This window comes from Anastrepha ludens, chromosome 6 (genome assembly GCF_028408465.1).
Source record: "Anastrepha ludens isolate Willacy chromosome 6, idAnaLude1.1, whole genome shotgun sequence".
Lineage (NCBI taxonomy): Eukaryota > Metazoa > Arthropoda > Insecta > Diptera > Tephritidae > Anastrepha > Anastrepha ludens.
Genome location: NC_071502.1, coordinates 67,482,670 through 67,497,102, shown reverse-complemented (window position 1 = coordinate 67,497,102; position 14,433 = coordinate 67,482,670). Strand labels below are relative to the sequence as shown.

At 39.4% G+C, this 14,433-nt stretch overlaps 1 protein-coding gene across 6 annotated transcripts; it reads right to left on the bottom strand.

Moving 5' to 3' along the window:
* Window positions 1–260: 260 nt before the first annotated feature.
* Window positions 261–12,125, bottom strand: LOC128868535 (maternal protein tudor). Of its 6 annotated transcripts, none has more exons than XM_054110728.1 (10): window positions 11,450–12,125; window positions 9,923–10,602; window positions 9,324–9,485; window positions 8,794–9,240; window positions 7,919–8,722; window positions 6,654–7,855; window positions 5,800–6,587; window positions 5,496–5,730; window positions 5,240–5,439; window positions 261–5,151 (listed from the first exon to the last, which is right to left on the bottom strand). In XM_054110728.1, the coding sequence occupies exons 2-10, from the start codon at window positions 10,334–10,336 to the stop codon at window positions 1,307–1,309; spliced, it is 8,097 nt and encodes a 2,698-aa protein (XP_053966703.1). In that variant the 5' UTR covers window positions 10,337–10,602; window positions 11,450–12,125; the 3' UTR covers window positions 261–1,306. The 6 variants fall into 6 exon arrangements, with proteins under 6 accessions (XP_053966703.1, XP_053966709.1, XP_053966704.1 ...); XM_054110734.1 differs by having other exon boundaries at window positions 6,654–7,852; XM_054110729.1 differs by lacking the exon at window positions 11,450–12,125 and adding an exon at window positions 10,827–10,925.
* Between the last annotated feature and the right edge of the window lie 2,308 nt (window positions 12,126–14,433).

Below are 14,433 nucleotides of genomic sequence, written 5' to 3'. Positions count from 1 at the left end.
TTCAGTTACACTTCTTTTCTAACTAATTTAAATAAATAATTCAATTTCTCAAAGTCAAAGAACTAATAAGAATAAGAAAACAATTCATTTAAAAAAAATCATAAACAAGCAGCCACGTGGACATTAGAGCCGTGTAAAATAAAGTAAAATTGCAGTAAGAGGGCATTTCCTGCTTCCCCATCAATTTTAAATAACCAAAACACATAAATGGACGCGCTGTGATATTTTTAAGAATTCATTTAAAACAATACGATTTGCTCGCTGCTCTTAAATTGCAAAAATCAGTTTCGCTAAGCGATACAGTTATTGCAACGATTTCGTTTTTTTTTCGCTGAGCAAAATTTTGCTTTTCTCCAGCTTTTTTTGGATTACAGTATATATATGTGTGTGTGTTTAGGAATTTCGTATATAGATTGAGCAAATTATTTTTATTTTTTTTTATCATTTTTTGTTTGTTTGTAAGTATTTTATCATGTTCGTGTAGGTGTGTTTAATGCATTCATTATATAGTATACTTATGTTTGTTAGACTCGATTTTTTTGTTTATTTTTTATAATTATTTTACTTTTTTTTTAATTTTCGAGATTATATTCGCCTCAAAATCATTCACGTTTTACTTTTCCTGGCTTGAGATCTGCATTATCTAATTGCCCTCAAGCAGTTTACTTTAGCACATTATCAAGTATTTTTAGATTTACACTTTCGGGCAGACCCTTCCAACTAAGAAACTTGATTTGTAACTTCTCACCGCCATTTTATAAACATAAAAAAATATTCTTTATACCAAAACGGTTGCACCTAAAATGAATTATTTCACGTTCTTGAATTTTCAGTTAAACTTTATCGTTTGCAATGCTTCGTTTCATTATCGAAATAAAAAAAAATTATAATAGTTCCCCCTGCTGCTTTAACTGGTTTCATAAAAACATCGTTAGAATATCCAAAAAAAAGGCTTCAGCCCTCCATTATACATTTAGAATTACAAATTCAGAAGTTGACCGTTACTGGTTTTTGCTCCACTCATTGACGGCGTTCAGTTCTAACAAAACAAAAATATATATGTATATCACATAAATGTTCATATGCTCTCTTGCCCATTTTCCATTTTTCCCTTCATGGTGCACCACACCGTAACCCACAACGGCCAGTATTGGTTAATAGCTTGTGGTTGGCTCACAAGTCACCAATCACTGCTACAAACAAATCAGTATCGGTTTATCTCACTCTTGTTCGCTGGTAAGTCTTGCAGTTGCTCAACGCTGCTGAAGAATTAATGCGTACAAATAAATTATATTTGCGACACACTTTACTGCGTAGTCGCTGCACCATCACCAGCACCGACTACTTCAGCCGCATTTTTCTTATCACTATTCCACACGTCGTTGTCCCCCCGACCAGCGTAGTCCCCATTTGGCAGTCCACTACCAGCACCGATTTTCACCAGCTGGAGCACTTCATTAGCCACATTTTTGTCCTGATAGAATAGACGACAAATTTTCGGCTCCACCGTGGTCTTCAGAAATTCAACCTGGAATGTTTCGGAAAAGCGCGAATCAATGAGTTGGGTGAAAGTAGCGCATACGTCCATATTGCCCGCGAAGTTAAAATCCAATGCGCAGTGTTTGCTGTAGGCTTCGGTATGCAGCATATTGTCGGGCAGCACTCGGAATTGATCTGTCACTGCATTGTTGCCAAAGTCCAGGTAATGCACCTCGCATTTGCCCTCCTCCAATAGTTGTACGATTTCTGCACGATAATATGCCATATCGTCGGGGAACTGTGCGGCACACAGTGCTCCGACATGCAAGTCGGTGAATTGTTGGAAGTCAGTTTGCGCATCTAATAGAATATCTGTGATTTTCTCTACGGCAGGCACATCCTCGGCCAACTGTATGTAAAATGATGCAGGCGAGTTGACGTGTATTATGGTGCAGTTATGCAGAGTGGGCACTGGCGATAAAGCAGCTGCCGCTTTCTCGGCATCACCCTTCGCTACTGCCTCGGCCAATTCCTCAGCCAGATCCTTATAGTTCGCTTGCAATTTGACAATATGTACGCGCTCACTACCGTCCGTTACAATATCATCTGACTCGATTTCGTAGATTTCTCCAAAATGTGCCTCCAAGAGCGTGGCAAAGCACGCGTTTATCAGTTTTTCCGGCGCCTCAGGTATTACATTTAGTTTGCACTTCCATGCCAGCGCTGGTACGGCAGACAATGCAGCTGGTACCTCACGTATAACCTTGGTATTTATGATATTGCCATAGTCGATGAGGAATATCTCGTATCCATCATCCGCGGCTAGCTCCTTTAGCACTCTCCCGCGATAGTAACAGTCATCCTCGGCACAGTAAGCGCTGCAAAGGCGGTCTACTGGGCTACCATTACTGAGCAAAGGTAGCTGATTAGCATCGGATAGCGTTAAAGATTTTGTCACTAGTTCCATGTGCAATGAATTGATTTTTGGTTGTATGTAAAAATGTGTTGGTGAAATCCCATGTGATATGACACAAGTGTTGTCTGCTATTTGTGGCTTTGTCACTACCACCGTGGCACTTGCACTGATGCTTGCTATAAGCGCGAGCAGTCTTTCGCCCAGATCTTCTCCACCGCTGGCAGTGTATAGTTTAACTTGGTCAGGCGTAGTATCTTCCCTGCTTTCTACAAACTCTATCTTCACTAAACCCTCACACTCTTCCACCAGCTGGGCGAAGGCTTCGACAGCCACTTGAGCTTTATTTTCGCCGATCTCATCTGTGATGCCGGCCAATTGACAGTGTCGGGAGAATTCCTGCAATGCTTGTAGATCGTGCGGCAAGACACGTACATCATCTGTAATGGCTTCGTTGCCAAAATCAACAAATATAACGCGATATTGTGGCGTTTCAGCAGGCTCTTCGACGAGTTCCAATATACGTGCACGATAAAGCGCATTATCTTCGCTATAAACTGTGGCGCATAGTTGCCCAATCTGTGGGTCCTTTAGCACATCCATGCCCAGCGCATTCAAGCTGGTGGTCATATCATCCAGACGAATTGAATCCTTACTAAATTGCACATAGAAGTCTGTTGGTGAATTCGCATGCGAAATAATCGCATCGTACACTTTGCCAATTTCAAAAATCGATGATTGTATGGTCGTGTTGAAGCTAAGATTTAGTGCAGGTTCAAGGGGCTTGTGCTCGCACAAAGGTTCAAGATCGTTATTTATGTTGTGCCCATCAATAAACAAGTGCACCAATGCATGATCGGCAGCTGGCTCACGCAATTCCACGGTAAAAATGGTTTCGCCTTGCGCGGTTATCTCACAAAATTTCTCCTCTGCAGCATCAGACCAGGCCAGGCAATGCTCAGGGAGCTGTAGCGCACATTTCTTCGATAAGGGTGGCAATTTTGCGATTTCTTCCGAGATCTGCCGGCATTCCGGACTTGTGGAAGTGTTGCCATAATCAATAAACAGTACTTCGTAACCCATATTTGGCACCTGCTTCAACAGTTTAGCACGGTACCACATTTCGTCATCGGGGAAGAGGGCAGCGACTATTTTCCCATATTCGAATTTCTCAAGTTTATTTAGTTTCTCATTTTCAGCCAAATACATCTCGATCAATTCCAGCGCTTTCGAGTCTTTTTCGTATTGTATATAAAAGTCCATTATATTATTCGCATGTGAAATGTAACAATTTTCTCCCGAATCGACCAGTTCCAAGTGTTTGGCGAAACCATCTTCAACTAGGCGATCGGCGATGTTGACTCCATCGATGTGTAAGTTTATAAAGCTGCGCTTATATATATCGCCGCGTGTGATATATTCGAAATTCAGCAATTTAGTGTACGAATCATTGAAGATCGCATTGGCTGCATCGACCCAGTCGGCAGTGCCGTTTGGTTTGATCGGTAAAGAGCACGGCATGCAAAGCGGTTTGATGTCGGGAAAGATGCTCATTTCTTTCAAATCGCTTGCGTCGGATACGCAATCCGTATTACCAAAATCGATAAATTGCAATACCATTAATTCAGCATCAAGGATTTTTGCGCGATACCACTGCTTGTCCACGGAGTACCACGAAACGCAATGAGCACCATTGACAGCGGTCGTCAACTTCGGCAAAGAGCTCGCGACGATTTGCAAATTCTCTTGTAACTTGCGCAATTCATCCAGCTTATCGTATGGATGTACGAAAAACTGTCCGGGATTATCGCAGTGGCTTAGTACAGCGTGTTCCATATCAGCGTAGGGATCAACGGAATCAGTTTCTGACTCAGCTACCGATTGGGGCTCGGACGCTGTTGTTGGGGATGTTGGCGTGGGATATGGCACAGGCGATGGTGGCGATGGCGGCGCTGCTGTAGTAACTATTTCCGATGCAGTTTGCTGTGGCTGTGGCTGTGTTTGTTGTGGCGTTTCAGTTATTATATTGGGAGTTGCGACCTCAAGTTGCTTATCAATTTCTTTTGTTTCCTTTGTTATGTTTTCCGTTTTCGTAATCTGTATTGGAGTTTTATCCAGCTTTTCTTCTGTCTTCGCTTGCTTCTTCTTTTTTGGTGTGGATGCGTTCTTGTTCTTATTTGGCGTTTTCTTTTCGATCTCGTCTTCCTCTTCTAGCGTCAAGTCCACCAACTCAATATACTCATATATATTTGTCTTGTCTTTTTCCAACTGCTTACGCATGAAGTCCACATCACGCGACTTTATCAGTTGCGATTGCAGTAAAACGTCCACCACATTCTCGCCACTAAACAAAATGAGCTCAGCAATCAGATGGTTGTGTTGTACTTCCAAAGCTTTTACATCCAACACTGGCTCACCTACTAATGTGAGCTGCTTTAATTTTTCCATCGCACCAGCGTCTTTATCGGTCGACGTATTTGTGATTTTCTTCGATTTCGAACTTTTATTCTGCGCATCGGCTGCGAATGTGCGCACTGGGAGATTCAATTCAATTGCAAATGAATTACAATTCATATAGAATTTTTCCTCCAGTTTTTTCAATTTGTTTGCATCTAATATTTCCGTGTTTCCATAGTCTATGTAGCGCACCTCAATTGCATCTTTTGTGCTATTTGGAGTGATGCGCCCGCGATACCAATTACCATCGCTGCCCAATGCTGCGCAAATCTTTTCCGGCTCATATGCAACCAATGGAGTATCTAAGAGAAAGATGCCAAATTAATAAATTTAATATACGCATGCTAATTTAAAAAAACCGAAGCATTTGTGAAACCCATTTCCACTAACCGTTATTTTCGTAATATTCATACATTTCGTTCAGTAGTTCAACAATTTTTTCTTCTGCGGCGATTGCATGGACAAATACACGATAAGCATTGACCACATGAACCACACGAGCCTCGAAATGCTCCAAAATAACAGGCTGCGGACAAATAAATGTTGCCACATCATCCTTTAACAATGGCACAAGTGGGCGTAGAAGAATGCTGTAAAGGCCTTGAACTCATATAACTCTATTTAAATTTAGACTGCCAAAACTTACACTTTGTTGTCATTGACATCCTTTATATTGACCACACACGTTTTGCCTTCGTAGAATTGTTTGAATTTCACAGCTACATCAGGATTCGATTTTACATAGCGTACATCGTCATAACAGCAGAGTAATTGCACTTCATCGCTCATGCCATCCACGTGAATTTTAAAGTTCAGCATATCTTTTACAAATGATATTTTCACGCGTATTTGTTGCCCAGCTAATAAGCTTAGGCGCAATTCTGTGATCAGATATAATTAATTTTACCAATTTAAATCGAAAAGGAAGATATTTATTTGTTGCTACTAACCAGGTGCTACTTCGGTAATGATACCCTCCGTCTTCAAGGTCTCCTTAAGTGATACGCCATTTAGTTTGACATTGACATAGTACATTTCCTCCTCGCGCTCAATGTATTCACAACTCAGTGTTGCACCTGCGGGCAAATACTTTTCCATGCGATCGATTATATAAAGGTGATCATAATTCGAGACTATGCCACTGAAGCTACATAGATGTGCCATGACAGGCAAAGTAGCGAAACGTTTCTCCACTTGCCAAATATCCTCGGAGGTGACGGTGTATTGATTGCCGAAATCCACAAAGTGCACCTTATACTTGCGTAACATCTGATTGCAAGCCAATATGCGCGCGCGGTAGAGTAGATTTTCTTTGCGATATCGCGCTATGACATAGGAACCGACTTTTAACTGCAATTGCTGGAGAGACTTCTTCTTATAGAACAGCTGTATGTCACGCATCAAACGCTCGAATTTGGGAAGACGTGACTTGAGATGTGTGTAGAATTGATGTGGTGAGATCCACCAGCAAATGATCACTTCTTCACGCGATGGTGTGTCCAAATGTTGTACAGGGAACGGTTGATTCAGCGGCATATATTCTTCCGGCAATTGTGTTATTAAAGGTTCACTTGCAATGCTGGCCACTTCGGAAACTACATCGTTGGAACGTTGTGACGAAGTGTTGGAAGCATTAGTGTCAGTCTTGTTGCGTTGCTGTGAATAGCCTTGTGGCGCATTTTGTGGACGTTGTTGGCGTTGTGGTATTGCTGCGGCCTGATGCTCCTTTTTCTGCCGACTACAAAGAATAACGTTAGTTGAAAAATAATTTAATTGCTTTGCTCTCAACCAAATTTGTACCTACCGATTATCGTTTTGAAAACGTGGCGGTATTTGATGACCGCCACCGCGCGGTTTGTGATTATAACTTGCGACGCTGCTAGCGCCACTGCCCACACTACGTCTGTCGCCACCACTGCTAGTATTACTAACAATCAAGCAGTTTTGCGATGTTGGCGATTGTTGTGCATTCGATCCTTGTCGTTGTTGCTGGCGTTTATTCTGTTTCAGATCGCTTGAGCTCGAACGTGAATCTCGATTATCCATAGAACTGGTCGAACTTTGTTTATCCCACTCCACCGAAAGTGTACCCTGGATACTGCTGGTCGGAGCACTACTAGAAGCGGTGTTGACCTTATTATTGGAGGTACGTGAACTTGCCTTTCGCGTCTGCTGCTGTTGCTGAGGCTTCTGCGGCATATGTTCATCATTTTGAAGAGGAGTGGAATTGAGTAATTGTGCAGTTTTCTTATTCGATTGCAGCGATGATAAATCATTTGAAGAAGCAATCGATGGTGTTTTGTTACCATTATCATGCCCGCCCGCGTGTCTATTCTGATGCCCATTATGAGAGTGCACATTAAATTCTTCTTTCTCCAATGTTAAGTACTGCTCGAAAGGCATCGAAAGTTTGTAAAGCTTTTTCATTACATTCAAGTCTTTAGTGCAGAGGTTGACCAAATGTACACCGTCTGGTTGTATGCGGAAGACTTTGACCGTGAACGAACGTCGTTGGCGATTCGACTCCTCGGCGAGCATTTCAAATTGATTGGTGGCCAAGTCTTTGCTAAGTTCGTTATTTTCGAAACCTTTTAGGCAACATTGTACCGCCTGGCGTGGCAGTTTCAGGTGTTTCTCAGCTATGATGCTGAGCAAATTTTTGGTGACTTTTTGTTCGTAACCGAAATCAACATGGCGCACAATTATGGCAGTCGAGTCGGCACGCATCACTTCAGCACGATACCATTCATTGTCATATTTCACTATGCAAGGCGCGCCAAGTGCCAAATGATTCGGTACAACTTGATTCTTATTATAATACAAGTACATATCGTCCATAAGGTGTTCGAACTTTGAGATGTTATCAGCCTTTTGCACATAAAAATGCTTCGGTGAATCGATATAGCGAATCTCAACAATATCGTTATTATTTAAATTTTCCGACTTTGGATATACCAGACGGCACTTCTGAATTTCTTTCAACACATCAAGAACGTTGTTTTGCTGCTGTGTTATCAGTAAAAATAAAATGTTAAATTGATTCACAACTAAATTTGGACAAAAGCTTACCTGTAAATATAACTCGCAGTATTGCACCAGCGGTGGCCCCTCTAATGGCATCACTTTCAAACGACAATTCTTATACATCATTAGATCTTTAAATGCCTTCTTCAAACTTTCATCAATTGGCTCAAGTTCTTTGTGGCCGGAGAGTGTAAAACGGATGGCGAACGCTTTCGCCTCAAGAAACTCATCAGGTATTTCGTATAAGTCTTTATATTTGACAAGTTCAGCATTACCATAATCGATATAAACCACTTTGCAAGCCGTTGTTTGAACGCCAGTAATCAGTGCGCGATACAACTGACCATCCTCTGAATAACGTGCAATACAAGCTGTGCCCAGAGTTGGTTTATCAGAGAATTGCTTTAAATGCACGCGTTCAATCCGATTCATCATTTCAGTTAAGTCACTCTGTGCCACAGCTAACTGTACCGAAAATAAGCAGGGCCCATTCTCCACAAAGCTAACATAAACGTCATAAGTTTTCCCAACCGTCAGGTTGTTGGTCTTAAAAGTGGCAGTGGTAGCACGACGTGGTGAAGTTTTTAGCGAGTGTTTCTCATTCTCTGGACTAGTACTAACGTCTTTTGGCTGCTGTTGTGGTTGTGGACGCTGGTAACGTGCATTATATGAATTAGCATATGAAACGCTAGACATTTGGCTGGGGACTGGTTGTGGTACCATAACTTTTGGTGCAAACCCATCATAAGCATTTTGCTGCTGATAGTTTGGAGCAGTATAAGGCACATAAAGCGAACGCAGATTACCGATGGTGTGTGGCATGCGTGGCTGTATGGGACGTTGCAAATTCTAAGAGCAAAAAATAGATGGTAGAATGAGAAATGTAGTGTTATGTGGAAAACCATGACAGATTTATTTACCATCACAATATGAGGCGACATGGCCAAATGAGCTGGCAGTTGTTGTTGCTGCAACTGATATTGTTGTAAGCGCGATGAGAGAGAACGGCCCATAGCAGGGTATATACCACTAATAGGTGATACATTATTGTTATGATTAATGGCATAATAATTGTTATTGTTAATATTGCTGCCGGCAGCGTTATACATCTGCATTGCTTGCTTCTGTAGCTGTTGCTGTTGCTGTGACGCTGTTAAATGGTGAGTTTTTGGTTGCTGGGCTGGTACTGCCGATTTTAGCTGTTGCGTTTGTTGTTGCTCCTTCTGCGCTTGTTGCTTAAAAAACTTAGCAAAATTATCACGTAGCAATTCGTTTGCGATTGGAGCGCCTATTTTCTTTTGATGTATTAAAAACTCAGCAAAATTGAATTCCTTCCATTTCATAGTAATGAATTTGTACTGCTTAAACTATAAAAGAAAATGAAGTAAGAGAGTAATTTTATTGAAGTGACGCATGCACGATTGCACTGTTCAATGTAACAACCACTTACTTCAAATTCAATGGATATTTCTAGTGTTTGACGCTTGATTATACGTGTAATTTCCTCCAGGTCTGCTGTTTTGAAGTCTTTGCAAATGCCCAATAGGATGTATGGAGCGCATATTGTGGGCATGGATGATAAGGCATCCTGCTGCTGCTGAGGGAAGAGGAGCTACGAAAAATAATAGTAATTATCATTATTATTCTACAAAAGATGTGATTGTAATTAATCGTAAAAGTTTTAAGCATGTGCATGCCTTTAGTTCTTATAAAATGTATTTTCGTTCTTGCTGTTAAAATATTTCATGTTGGCAACCCGACGAGGGCTACCAAACCAAATGCCCGTTAAGCTAGTCTGAAGTCCATAATCAATAAATTAGTCTACTTTTCAGAAATAATTCCATCTTAAGTTAAATCGTTTGGATAGCTTTCAAAGCCACTATCTACATCGAAAGTAACAGCAATTCAATACATTTTATGCCTTGAACGTGACACCACCCATTTTTAACGAGCAGAGCACTACTTTTTTCATCATTGCAGAGAATGATATCATAGTTTGCAAACAATTATATATACATCACTTTGAGCTTCACTGGCGAATGCATTTACCTCATAACTGGCTACCAGGGCCTTTCCGCCGTAGTCGATGAATTCCACTTCAACCTGGACGAGCGGTTTTTGTCCTTGAGTGATGGTACTAATAACATCCAGTATGCGTACGCGCATAAACTCTGAGCCGGCTTGTAGGGCACCTTTAGTGCTCTTATACAGGCACATGGTGCCAATACGTAGTGGTACTTGCTGTCGCTGCACCGGCCAAGTTGGATCGATGGCCAGGCTTGTGGGCAGCAATTGCTGGATTTTATTGCGCACCACTGCCATTGCGTCCGGATTCATTTGACCGTATATGCGCAAATACGGACCAAACGCATCGACGTGTGTGATCTGTAGTCTTTTGGTGGTATCTGTGCCCGTGGTCGAGGCGACTGACTGCGCAGACGCCGCTGACGAAACAGAACTCATTGTATCGTTGTTTTGTTTAATATTTCAGTGCTTCGACGTCCAATATTCTTATCTGTGCAATGTCTGTTGCTTCTGTGGTATATGATTTTTATTAGTTTCGTTTCGTTTAGTTATTTTTATATCGATTTATATTCTTCTTATTACTAAATAGTCACAAAGTCCTTTCGCATTGCTTAAAATGCGAAAACTTTTGTTATCAAAATTATTTTTTTCACTTGCATTAATTGAAAAAATAATTCACTTGTTTTCAGCGTCTAATACGGCTTCTAAAAAGGAAAAGAAACAATTACTTATGTATATACATATTTTACTAAACAACCAACAAATCAAACAAGCGAATCGTGGATACAACAAAAAAAAGCAGTAGCTCAAGTTTCACATTCACGTTTCACTGAATCTGGAAACTATTCTTAAGTTTTGGTTTAAGTTACTCCAAACTATGCAAATAAATAAGAAATTTGGAATTGACAGTATATCTGAGGGAAATTACTTATTTTAGTGCACTCGCAGCAGGGAAATAGAAAGATCGGCGTTGTTGCGAAATGAAACCGTTATTCCTTACATACATCGATATGTACAGACTGTAAAATGGCTATGGGCATAACATTGCCTATCTGTATTCCGTTTAATCACAGGGGAAATCAAGTGGTAAGCGAAAGACAACAATGGAGAAATTTCGCAAAAAAAATTGCAGAGAAACCAATGAATAGAAAACAAAAACAAATATTTGCGAATTGCCAAAATAACCGCAGACACGTCGAAGATTTTGCAAATTTCAACAGGGTTGTCAACCGCGCCACTTTTTTGTATGATATCATTATTTTTTGTTAGTCACTTTATTAAACGTAATAAGTTTTAAAGTTATAAGAAAAAAAAAGCGAATGTAGTCTAATACATAATTGAATTGCAAATGTAAATACATTTTTTTAATAGATCCAAATTAATTACAACTTTCAAATTGTCTACATCGTTGATACATTCATGAGCTGCATATCCGCCTTCCTTATTGAACCCTAAATTAAATAGCGTAGCGAAACATCGAAAAGCTGCAGATACCCTATATGTTTGTCTTCCAAGATTCACTCTCGCCATTATCTAGCTGCGCCTACTTACTCATTCACAGTGCAAGACGTATGCAAATACTTATTACGCCCTCTTGTTGCGTCTTCTTCGTTTTATCTAAGTTGCTTTGCAGTTTTCGTCTTATTCCAACTACTTTTGCGACTCAATTATCTTTCCGTTCTGACTTTTTTTGTTCAAAGTAGTCACTTGTAGTCATCACCGAATGCATGGATTATCCAAATAATGAATGGATTTTCTTTTTTTCCTGAACGTATACAATTGATTTTCTCTTATTTTAACGTTGCGTTTCCACTCTTCAAATGCAGGTGAAGTGTATTCAAGTTTCACTTGGTCTCGTCGTATTACAAATATGTAAACTTATAAAAAAAATGTAATTTTGCTGCCTATGGCTCTTTTTCAGTCTTATAAATTTTCTTTTCGTACGGGCACTTTATGGCAATAGAAACGATGATGACGATTATGTAGACACTGAGAGGCGCTTTCACGCAGCACAGCAGTGCACATTGGCGCAAGAATGCGCTGTTTTTGTTACAGAATATGCAACTATTTCCTCGAAGCCTGTTTTTATAATACTTTTTTGATTTATTTAAATCGATGTACTTCTCGAAAACCTTTTGCAAGAAACACAAATGGTAAAAACAAAAGAAATATTCACCACCCGACTCACACACACGTCGCGCTGCGAATCTTAAAATGGACTGCAAATCAGCGCTGTAAAAATCTCGATATCTCCATATCTCGATGACACCGATTATTCCAATTCCATTTTATTTTCGATTTGTATAAATTTACTATCGGGTTGAGTGATTGTGCTTGAACGAATACGAACTTTATTAACTCCAATTATTCTATCACTAGACAGGCTAACAGGAGCGAAATCTTTATATACATTTTGATTTTTAATAAATATGAAGGCATATATGTTAAGCTTTATAAATATCGGTATCACAGTAATCGTTCCGCCTGTTACTATCTTCAGATATCACACAGTGACCAGGGTTGCACTATTGTACATGTAACTGTTTCTATTGTGAATGAATAGCGCCAATGTGCGTTTTCATCAAATCCTCCTACCACCGCATAGATATGGGCAAATTTAATATGAATTTAAAGTGCCATACTTTGTGCCATTAATTGTTTTATTTGAATAACTTTCATCTAATGCCTTATTTAAATTTTATTACCTTCTTATTTTAATAAAAATAAAACACTACCGTTGGTGGCTACCATATTACAATAGCGAAATATGCAAACCCAGACGCCCTTGTGTGAGTTTTGTTTACTTTGATTTGCCAATCACTTTTAACATCCATTTTCGTCTATGTTTACAAACTTTTGGAGATGTGAATGAATGCCAAACTGTTGCATGCAAAATTGCGCGAAAACGTACTACTTGCAAGTCTACAAAGGCGAACCCATACAAGGTGATATTAGGACAAAACCAAAATTAATATGTAAGGGTCTTTCAAACTACCCGACTAGATGTTGTTTTAAAAAAACCATGTAAAACTTAAATTCTTTCAGGTTTCAATATTTTTATGCAAATTGCAAATTACCAATTATATGTAAAAATGACATAATTTAAATGTCCACCATGAGTACGTCTACAGGTAAAATCCGCCATATAGTCGATTGTTCGTAAAGATCGAACATTTTCAACAAAAATTCTACAAATTTTAACGCGCTGTTCTATCTTGTAAAATTATATACTTGTCTACTAGACAAATGGCAAAGATGACATAAAAAAAGGTACCGTCTAGGAATTCTTCACTAGTGACAGACCCTTTATAATATATTTCTTAGTACCTCTTTTGACAGACCCTTTATAACATAATTTTTAGTACCTGGGATTTGTCGGCACAGTTTTGCTAGAAGACATTGAGTACTTTTCGCTTCCATCTGCATTAGAGCTTTTGTTTAATGCTGAAAACAGTGAACGCCGTACGCAGTCCCTTACCGCAGCCCCTAACGAGCACAAAAACTCATCCCGTGAGAACAAATGCGTTCTTTTAGTTACATATTTACACAATATTGTAAAATGTTGCCATTGATATGTTTGCTTACACACTTTTTCACACATCCGCGTTATCAGTTATTTATTTTTATTTATTTTATTTATTATTTATTTTTCATTGTTTAATAAACCAAAGCCTAAAACCAACAAATGCAAATAGTTAATTTATCTATAATTAACATTATTCAACAGTGTTTTTAAGTTATTTTAATAAAAATTTTAATTTTTCTTAGTTTATTTTGTAAATGATTTCGAAATGTACTGCTTGGCAACACTGTGTGGTGAGAGATCACTCAGCTGACAGGGTTTTACAGAATTTTTCGAATATCGTGAAATAAAATCTACGATACTACGATACGGAAGGAAGGAATTTTTCATTTACTGGGGTTCTCATTAGTTTGATCGTAACAGCTGACTGCGGACTGCGTTTACGTCGTTCACTGTTTTCAGCATAACTTTTACATACCGAAGCTTCCGTAACCAACAAAGAGTTTCTCCAGCATTATATTGTGATGACAATACGATAAAGGCGCCCGGCTATAGCATTGCTTACTTATATTCGAAAGCTTAAGTAAAATGTATGTTTAGATAAAGAGCTCTTTGATCAAAATCCATGTCTGACAAAGCCTATTTTATGGGTTACTCTTAGATTAATTACCTCAATCACAATAATTAATGGGCTCACTGACTTAAGCAGGGCATAGGCATTCATATCTACTAATGCAAACAATAACTTTCTGAAATTTTCATAGTTAAGGCAGACCTTAATCGGTATTTGTTAGGTAGGTGAGGAACAAATCAAATATTATACATTTGCGAAATACTAGAAGGAGGTCCGGGAAAAATAAGTAGATGGGCTGCGTGCAGTGGCCTGATTGTTAAGGCAAGCAAAACGCAATTAATTTCGTTTACAACTAAACTAGGAGTGCTAAATCCGAAGTTTAACTAGAGGCACAATGTAGAAGAGCGGGTAGAAAAAGCTTATGTAACGTTTTACACT